This window comes from Mustela putorius, unplaced genomic scaffold (assembly GCF_011764305.1).
Source record: "Mustela putorius furo isolate JIRA1106 unplaced genomic scaffold, ASM1176430v1.1 tig00000095_pilon_pilon_pilon, whole genome shotgun sequence".
Classification (NCBI taxonomy): domain Eukaryota; kingdom Metazoa; phylum Chordata; class Mammalia; order Carnivora; family Mustelidae; genus Mustela; species Mustela putorius.
The window spans coordinates 30609307-30620227 of record NW_025421280.1 but is presented as its reverse complement, the minus strand read 5'-3'; the positions used below and the strand labels follow the sequence as shown (position 1 = coordinate 30620227).

At 37.2% G+C, this 10921-nt stretch overlaps 1 protein-coding gene across 1 annotated transcript; it reads right to left on the bottom strand.

Moving 5' to 3' along the window:
* Window positions 1-4334: 4334 nt before the first annotated feature.
* Window positions 4335-5288, bottom strand: LOC101673500 (olfactory receptor-like protein OLF4). The gene has a single exon (XM_004781401.1). The coding sequence runs from the start codon at window positions 5286-5288 to the stop codon at window positions 4335-4337; it is 954 nt and encodes a 317-aa protein (XP_004781458.1).
* Window positions 5289-10921: the final 5633 nt, after the last annotated feature.

Sequence of the window (10921 nt, the reverse complement as noted above, 5' to 3'; positions counted from 1 at the left end):
GAGAGAGAGAGAGCAGGGGTGGGGGAGGGCGAGAATACAAGCAGGGAGAGTGACAGGCAATGGGAGAAGCAGGCTACCCCCCTCGTTTTTTAAAGATTTTATTTATTTATTTGACACAGAGAGAGAGAGATCACAAGTAGGCAGAGAGGCAGGCAGAGAGAGGGTAAGGAGGCTCCCGACTGAGCAGAGAGCCTGACACATGGCTTGATCCCTGGACCTCGGGGTTATGACAAGAGCCAAAGGCAGTGGCTTAACCCACTGCACCACCCAGGTTCCCCCAGGGTCCCTTTTGAACAAGGAGCCTGACGTGGGACTTGATCCCAGAACCCCAGCATCATGACTCAAGCTGAAGGCAGATGCTCAACTGACTGAACCACCCTGGTGTCCTTAAGAAACCAAATTTGGTTAGAGAGGAGAAGGGAGTTGGGGGAAATTGGAAGGGGAGGTGAACCATGAGAAACTATGGACTCTGAAAAACAATCTGAGGGTTTTGAAGGGGCGGGGGAGGTGGGAGGTCGGGGTACCAGGTGGTGGGTATTATAGAGGACACGGATTGCATGAAGCACTAGGTGTGGTGCAAAAATAATGAATACTGTTATGCTGAAAATAAAAAATAAATTAAGAAAAATTAAACAGAAAAAAAAAGAAACCAAATTTAAGCCTCTCAATTCATTCACCTAGCTTCTTTGGGAAGGGCATTTGTGTTGAAACCCTACCATAAGTAGAAGAAAAATTTAAAGTCAGTCTGGAGATATTCAGCCCTATTCGCTGGTACAAATAATTTCTCTTTGCATAAATGTCAGTGTGTTTTTTTCTTGAGGCCTCTGGGCAATAAGACAGGAAAACCAATTCATTGTTAAAATTAAGACTACATGTTATACTCTAAGTTTTTTGTCTAAATTTCTACATTCCTAGAATTTCTTGTACATGCAAATCTTTATTCTTTTCACTTCTTTACCCTTCAAGTTTCCCTCAAGCTTTCTTTCAACACAAATGATAGGTTGTAATGAGTTATAATTAGGGTTCTGAGCCTTGTGCATGTACATCCATGCATGTGATTTTGTTTTCTTGAGATAAAAATGTACATGAATATACATACACTTCCATATACACAATTCTTATTCTTGAAAAATCTTTGCACCCAACAATGTCCACTCATTTCATCTCTCCTCACAGCACCTCTTAAATTTAGGTTTATGATTCCTCATTGCCTTTAGAAGAAAATGAAGGCTGGAAGGGTTATACCTTAACAATTGCCTAACAAAGCAGTTAGATTTATTATGCACCTTTTTGGAGTTCTCTGGTAGTGGAACAATGAAGTGCATCTCCTGATATTTCAATGACTCTTTCAATTCTTAGAGTTGTACATTTTAATATGTACAGTTTATTGCATGTAGTAATGCTACAGTAAATAAATTGGAATTTAAAAATCCTAGTGAAGCATGACTCAAGGTCAGAAATGGTGCATGGTTAATTGTCACACTTATTGGGGTGGGGGAACTGCCTTCCAACTGTGAAAAAGCAAATTCTCAATGTGGATATTAAAATAGTGGATTAAATTAAGACAATTCAGTTTTGATAAACTCATTTTTTTGCAACTAGAAGATTAGCCCACATATATAAGAGGAGTAAAATGACATAAATTGTTCAAGACAGAAGAACAGTACAGCCAAACACCTCATGGATGAACCTTAGAAACACAGTGTAGAGATTCCCAACTCACTTTAAACTCATGAGGAGCCCTGAAGATTTCCGAACAGCTCTCTAGACTACAATCCTCTTCAATAATAAAGACTTTATGTTAATCCATCTTATTTTAACATGCTTTGCATGCAGCAATAGCTAACTGATAATGATCAAATCAGGAGGAACTGAGGGCATTTGTAACAATCTGATGCTTTTTACTCTAGGCATTTTTCTTTTCTTTTCTTTCTTTCTTTCTTTTTTTTTTTGCTTCATCATTTTTTGTATTACCTTGTTTTATTTTTATTTGAATTTTAGGTCATTAACATAGAGTGCAGTATTGGTTTCTGGTGTGGAATTCAGTGATTCATCACTTACATACAATACCCAGTACTCATCCTCATCATCAGGGAGATAGAAATCAAAACCATGATGAGATACCATCTTATACCTGTTAGAATGGCCAAAATTAACAACACAAGAAACAACAGGTTTTGGCAAGAATGCAGAGAAAGGGGAACCCTCCTGCACTGTTGGTGGGAATGCAAACTGGTACAGCCACTGTGGAGTACAGTATGGAGGTTTCTCAAAATATTAAAAATAGAACTACCCTATGATCCAGCAATTGCACCACTAGTCATTTACCCAAAGGTTACAAAAATACAGATTTGGAGGGATACATGCACCCCAATGTTACTAAGAGTATTATCAACAGTAGCCAAACTATGGAGAGAGCCCAACGTCCATTGTCTAAAGAATAGATAAGGAAGATGTGGTGTACATATACGATGGAATATTATTCACTGTTTCCTTTGAAAAATGTGTCTTCTTGAACAACAAATACAAATACTAAGCCTACATTTTAAAATGTTCTTTGCCCTTCAGTGTTTTTATAAATATCCAAGTGGATACACAATTGTAAGTTTATCAATATATAGTTATACACACCTTCCCATTTGTTTTATTAATAAGACATGATTAGTGAGAAAGAAAAAAAAATTGAAATAGCAGAGGTTACTGTGCCCTTCACTCCATTCAATAATTCAGTGAGCTCATACCCTGCGCTGAAACATAACCTCTCTGGTTTCTGCTGTGCAGAGATCTTGGTACAATAGAGGAGAGCAGGGCCCAGAACACTAGCTAACCACTGTATATGGTGCTCAAATGGAGAAAAATAATCATCTGCTCCAACACTGCTGGAAGACTTGTTTGTGCTTGGCTTAATGAAAAACTATGTATCTAGGCATTTTGCTGAATACTTGAAGGTAGCCTTCATAACTACTCTTTTCTACAACATTATCTCATGTAACTGTATTAAAAAATTACTCCTTTGAGGCCTCATTGAGGTAACATGGAAAGGCTGAAAGGACATGTTTGTATGTACACAACTTGTTACTCTGAATCACATACCTGTACGGGAATCTAAGCTTGCTGGTGAGTCATCCTGTGATTATAAGGATCATATACAGTGGATAATACTACTATTGTCCATTTCCTGCCCCTTTAGAGGTTATGACAAAATTTTAAAGACTGAAGATATTTCATTTAGAGAAATGGAAAAAATCATGTTTGTATGTGGCACTGGAAAATTTCAATCAGAATCCAGAAAATAATAATATAACCCCCCAAATGCTACCAATCTTACATACTAATGAATATACTTTATAAATGGACCCTGATATTCTATAATTCAATGAGTGGATGAAATGCATGATAAAGAAATTTTTTGCATAGCAATAAATGTATGATTTAATATTTTTGCTTCATCATCCTTAAAGTCAAGTGAGATTTTAAGGCCATATTGTGTTCATTATTTTTTTTCCATATTTGTTTTTCTGTGTAGTTCCACTTGGAGACATAGATTCTATTGTTTCTTTTGCCAGTGACTGTGGTATGCATGGTGGACACAAGCTGTGTAACAACAGGATCCTAATGTGTAGAAAAATCCCCTTCATCAGCTATAACCACCAGTATGTCAAAGTTTGAATTCTCAGGAAGAGCAGTTAGGGTAGTGACAAGAGGAGTTAGAGAGGAGAAGGGAGTTGAGTGAAATTGGAAAGGGAGGTGAACCATGAGAGACTATGGACTCTGAAAAACAATCTGAGGGTTTTGAAGGGGCAGGGGTGGGAGTTTGGGGGAACCAGGTGGTGGGTACAGATTAAAGAGGGCACAGATTGCATGGAGCACTGGGTGTGGTGCAAAAATAATGAATACTGTTACACTGAAAATAAATAAAAAAATGAAAAAAAAGGAAAAGAAAGGAAAGGAAAAATGATCACAAAAGTGAAACACAGTAGTTTCAGATTTGTCTCTTATAAATTTATATAAATAGCTGTGACTCACTATGATATATTTTATTTGAGAAGAAATTATTCTTAGCACATCCATGTTGTCCTTTGAAATAAGCAAGAATGTCCAAATATTTCACACCCAAGGTTAGGAACAACATTGAGAGACTAGGCTAATAACAAAGAAAATCTCTTAGGTATCAGAGGTCACACAAAGCTTAATAAATTGAGTTACATATATTGTAGTAAAGGTCAAATTTAAAAAGTAGAAATTTCAAGAAAAGAATTAGAAGAGGTGTTCTCCATTTCCACAGTCTGACCAAAGAATCTCAACATTTGGGTCAGGCAATCATGGGCACTTCCTCAACCCTGGACAATTGGCCCTTTAACACCTGCTATCCCAGAGACTCTCATCAGAGCCTCCTTTATGTCTTTGTTCCTCAGGCTGTAGATAAAGGGGTTCAGCATGGGTGTAACCACTGTGTACATCACTGAGGCTACTGCACTTGAGTGGGAGCTCTGAGTAGCAGCAGAGCTGAGGTACACTCCTAAGCTGGTACAATAAAATAAGGAGACAACTGAGAGGTGAGACACACAGGTGGAAAATGCTTTGTACTTGCCCTGAACTGATGAAATCCCACATATGGAGGAAACTATCTTAGAGTAAGAGTAAAGGATCCCAATGAAGGGGCCACCAGCCAGGAACATAGCTGCAAAATACATCACCATGTTATTAAGAAAGGTGTCAGAACAGGCAAGTTGGATCATCTGATTGAGTTCACAAAAGAAATGAGGAATTTCCAAGACTGTACAGAAGGACATCCTCAACACCATTAAGCTTTCTAACAAAGAATGTAGGACGCTTATGATCCAGGACCCCAGAATCAGAAGACCACAGCGCCGGGGGTTCATAATGACTGTGTAGTGCAAGGGATGACAGATGGCTACAAAACGGTCATAAGCCATCACAGTCAGGAGTAAGACATCCAATCCTGCAAAGAGTATAAAAAAATATATCTGGCTGAGGCAGCTTTTGTAAGTGATCAATTTTCTCTGAGTCTGAATGTTCATCAGCATCTTGGGGACAGTGGTGGTGGTGAAACAGATGTCTACAAAGGAGAGTTTGGCAAGGAAAAAGTACATGGGAGTGTGGAGGTGGGAATCAGAGCTGACAGCCAGAATGATGATCAGGTTTCCAAACACAGTGATCATGTACATGGAGAGGAAAAGCCCAAATATGAGGGGCTGCTGTTCTGGTCTCTCTGAAAATCCCAGAAGAAGAAATTCTGAAACTCCTGTAAGGTTTCCGGGCTCCATGGGTTGGGAGTAACTATCAAGATATAGAAAACAAATGACCAATTTCACACAAACAAGTGTTTTTTAACGTAGTGTAATTGTTACCACTTATATTTTATAACCAGGAAATAAACTTCAATGTATATGTGAGGTCTCATCCCATGAGGACATCACATTAAAAAATTCCATTTCCATCTTAGTCTGTTTCCCTAGCACAATATAAACTCTCTTTTTACTGATAATACTTTTCATTCCTTGAGAAATACATGTTGAGTATTTATCATGTCCCAGGCACTGTTTAGGTGATGAATATAGGGTGCTAATGAACAATATCCTTATAATCCTATGATAGAGAATGTAAGTGAATACTTAAAATCAAACAAGATGTCAGATAGTGACAGGAGTTGTGAAGACAAGGAAAGCAGGTATAAAGGAGAGAATTGATGGGGCGTTATTTAATTATTTTTTATACTGGACCTCCACACAAGACCTGCAAAGAAGGTGACATGTAAACAGGACCTTGAAGGAGACTGAGGTTATATCAGGAAGTGTGTGCCCAACGGGAGCAAAGGTCAGTGTCAAGGCCCCAAGGAAGCTGCTTGATTTAGAAAATCAAGACTCAAACAAACAAACAAACAAATAGAACTTCCCTATGACCCTGCAATTGCACTACTTGGTATTTACCCCAAAGATAAAGATGGAGTGAAAAGAAGGGCCATCTGAATCCCAGTGTTCATAGAAGCCATGGCCACAATCACCAAACTGTGGAAAGAACCAAGATGCCCTTCAGCAGACAAATGGATAAGGAAGATGTGGTCCATATACACTATGGAGTATTATGCCTCCATCAGAAAGGATGAATACCCAACTTTTGTAGCAACATGGACAGGACTGGAAGAGATTATGCTGAGAGAAATAAGTCAAGCAGAGAGAGTCAATTATCATATGGTTTCACTTATTTGTGGAGCATAACAAATAGCATGGAGGACATGAGGAGTTAGAGAGGAGAAGGGAGTTGGGGGAAATTGGAAGGGGAGGTGAACCATGAGAAACTATGGGCTCTGAAAAACAATCTGAAGGGTTTTAAGGGGTAGGGGGGTGGGAGGTTGGGGTACCAGGTGGTGGGTATTATAGAGGGCATGGATTGCATAGGGCACTGGGTGTGGTGCAAAAATAATGAATACTGTTATGCTGAAAATAAATAAAAAATAAATTTAAAAAATAAGATAAAACAAACAAACAAACAACAACAACAACAACAAAACAAAACAAAGAAAGAAAGAGGCAGGGTATGGAGTGGAAGAAGCAAGAAGGAAGATGATGAGAGATGAATGACACTGTGTGTTGAGGAATGAAGCAGTCACCCCAGATCAGCTGAAACTTCAAGATACAGGCTATCCTTCATTGTATTAATTTTGTAGGACTTTCTTAATTTTGTTATAAAGATATGTCATGAGTCGAAATGGACACCCCCATTAGTAACTTCTGTTGCTTGAGTTCTGGGCTCTGTCAATAAGAGTCACCTTGGAATATATGAGCCCTGGTGCCCATGCTCTGAATACTGCCCTCAGTTCATAACACACACGACTTCCTGGACTACTGGTTGCCTTGCCTTTTTCACCGCCAGGCACACTCCTTAGACCAGCAACAGATACATGTCAAGGTCACCACATCTTGTTATCTTTCCCCTAAAAAATGCAGAAATGGTACCCAGGAATTACTATGTACAAATAAACTAGGGGACAGCTATTAGTATGCTCATTTTCTGATATCAGTTTAAAGAAACGTGGAGCCCTGGGTGTGGCACATAAACAATGAATCTTAGAACACTGAAAAAAAAATTTAAAAAATGAACATAGGCGTTCTGATCAGTAAAGAAAGAGATAAAAGGGAGGAGTGACATGGACAAGAGAGAAAAAAAAATAGATCTAATAGTGCAGGTGGCCCCCAAAATCACCAACCAGGAGGAAGAAAAAGCATCTTTGGTTCTGGTGACATTCCTGCTTTCATTAGATCCCTTGATACCCAGCAAAAATAATAAAGGATCAAAAAGATTAAAGTAGGGGAGCCTGGGTGGCTCAGTGGGTTAAAGCCTCTGCCTTCGGCCCAGGTCATGATCCCAGGGCCCTAGGATCAAGCCCAGCATCAGGCTCTCTGCTCAGCAGGAAGCCTGCTTCCTCCACTCTCTCTCTTTGCCTGCCTCTCTGCCTACTTGTGATCTCTGTCAAATAAATAAATAAAATCTCCATGTATATATATATATATATATATACACATATATATGTTTCACACCATGAAAATAATATGTTTCACACCATGAAAATATTACTATATATATATATATTATTATATATATTATATTATATATATATAATATATTATATTATATATATATAATATATTATATTATATATATAGTAATATTTATATATAAATATTATAATATATATATATAATATATAATATATATATATAATATATATATTTATATAATTTATATAATATATATATATATTTATATAATTTATATAATTTATATAATATATTTATATAATATATAAATAATATTTATATATATAATATATATATATATATATATATAGTAATATTTTCATGGTGTGAAACATATTATAGATGGAATGCTCCAAGAGAAAAAGAGCAAAATGTATAAACCAACACTTCATAACAGGAAATATTAAAGGTAGAACAGCAGGTGGTATGTTTTAATATCAAGGAGCAGAAGGCTTTCTTTCCTGGTGGCTAGTCCATATTTATTTGACCAATTGCTCTTTATTTGGCCTGATGGGGGGCTGAAGCAGGCTCCTTCCTCACTTGTCTCATGTGAAATTTTTTATTTGTTACTTCTTTTTTTTGGGGGGGGGGTTCTGATAGTTTTGACAAATCCGATGGACACTCTCTAGTCCTGGTTCTGGTCTTCATCCCAGATCCTGCTCTATACATCCGGCATTTGCCATGACAATCCATCCTCTTATTCAAGATAGCTTCTCAATGTGGTTTTTCTGCAATGACATTATATCACACACACATTTATTTTAATCCCCCAAACTTTGGCCATCTGTGCAAGACCAAGTGAGCAGGCACCTTCTGTGCATTGTTCCCTTTGTTTTTCCCAAGCTCTGGTAGTATATGTGCCCTTATGTAAAAACACATTGAAGAAAATGAGAAGTTACAGAACAAGAAGAATGGCAAAGGAGATGAAACCCAATAACTTGGGTCATTTGTTTATATTAAACAAACTAAAAGGAATATCAAAAACAAACTGACACCACACACCCATTGAATAGTATCAACATCAGCTAGTAGTTAACTTTGCAAAGAGAATACAACACAAAATGTACCTAGAACTTTCTGGCACACGGTGGTTGTTCTGTAATTATTTGCTGAATGATTTAGAAATTAAGTCACAGTAAACATGCACATTTAACAGATGGGGACATTGTACTTAAATTGGAACAGACTGGAGTGTGGAATAAAATCTGGCACAAATGGCTGTCTGGAAGGAAGTGATTTTTTAAAAAAATAAGACAACTATCATATGATCTCCCTGATATGAGGAAGTGGTGATGCAACATGGAGGCTTAAGTGGGTAGAAGAAGAATAAATGAAACAAGATGGGATTGGGAGGGAGACAAACCATAAGTGACTCTTAATCTCACAAAACAAACTGAGGGTTGCCGGGGGGAGGGGGTTTGGGAGAAGGGGGTGGGATTATGGACATTGGGGAGGGTATGTGCTTTGGTGAGTGCTGTGAAGTGTGTAAACCTGGTGATTCACAGACCTGTACCCCTGGGGATAAAAATATATGTTTATAAAAAATAAAAAATTAAAAAAAAAATCCATGACAAAAACAGAAATGAAAAAAAAAAATAAGAGGTATTAAAGACACCAGAGTAACAGTAAACAATCTTTTGTAGATGAACATAGGAAATAGTGCATATGAAATCTACTGGTGGGTAAAACCATCATGATTAAAGTGAGAAAATTGGAAGCAAAAAAGGAAGGTGTATTTAACTCCATAAAACTTAAATTTTTTTATGTTCAAAAATACCCAACCAAAATCAGTTGAATGTTAACAACTTTGTAAAAATCATTTGAGATGTTGTTTAGTGTGGAAAATAGGCATGAAATGTATGGACAAATAATAATAATAACAGACAAGTGAATGGGAATCCTATATATGAATCTGCTCAAGGTGAGTGATAGTTTGAAAAAGCAAAGAAAGATTTTTTTCTCACAACAATTAGCTGGGAAAACCTGCTAAGATCTGGCTTGTTGATTGGGGCTGGAACTTCTTAACTGACAGTGAAAGGGGCACTCTCTAATTTTGGAGGCAAAAAAGGGGTGGTGTGGCATGATGAGGAAACAACCTGAAGGCAGATATTCTTTAACCTAGGGTTTCTTAGTCTCTGCATGACTGACATTCTGGGCCAGATCATTCTCTGTGGTGGGTCTCCCTCTGCACTGCAGTAAGTTTAGCAGCACTCTTGACCACCACCTGCCCCTCCCCAGTGTGACAGTGAAAACTCTCTGGATATTGCTTCAATGTTCCCTGGATAAAAAGATTGCCTCTGGTTGAGAAGACTGGTTTTAACTTACCGATCTCCAAATATTTTTGTAGCAGTGACACAATAATCTTTCTTTTAGAAGAAATAGGGGCAATCACTGATTGTGTGAATAGCATGGCCACACCATGAAATGTTACACAGACATTGAAATAGGAGCAAGAATTTTATCAGTTGATTAGAGGCAAGTTCAAGAAAAATAGTTGAGAATAAAGGAAAGGTGGGCTCAAGGAGAGAACAAAGACTGCGCTAAAACATAAAGAGCATTTATGCTGTGCATAGGGTCCCAAGGAACCATTTGTATGAAAGTGCACGAATATTATTACATGCATAATATGGAAAATGAAGTTGTAAAAGAAATTAGAATTTATGGAATAAAGAAAGTCAGTGAGGATGACATTAGGTTAAGTCTATTGTTTCTAAACAACTGTATTGAGTGAAAACAGTAAAATGGAATGAAAACCTGACACTAACTTATATAAAGACCTACAAAAACAATAACTTTATGACACCAACATGGGTCACTAATTCTGATTCAAGATTATATCACCAAAGTAGGGAAATCAAAGGATATATTGGAATGGCACTTACAATGTGGGGAGGAAGCAGTGACTAATTTTAAATTTATCTTATGTAAGGATCTACAGATTCAAACAGGATTATAGAACAGAAAGGTGATATTTAGTCAAATGGTAAAGAAAAAAAAAATTCTTCCAGATGATGGCCAAGGAGAATGCAAGCGTCAGAAACAGATCTAATCACAAAAGAAACAGACCTAATCACAAAAATCACAAATGAACAATAAGAAATTATGGATACATGAAAATAACTTGGAAACGGGTATAAAGAGTAACACTACATCAAAAACTAAAGATGTATGGTTATATGTTGTCCAATTGAACATAATGAAAAATGAAAAAAAAAGGTAATTTATCACTGCTAAGGATGGAGCATTCTTTTTGTGTGTGTATAGCAAGGACCAACACATGAAGGACATTGAAGTGCCTGCAGGACTCCTTTAGTAAGAAAAAGAAAAAGGAAAAACAGTGCATAAGAAGGAATTTACAGAGT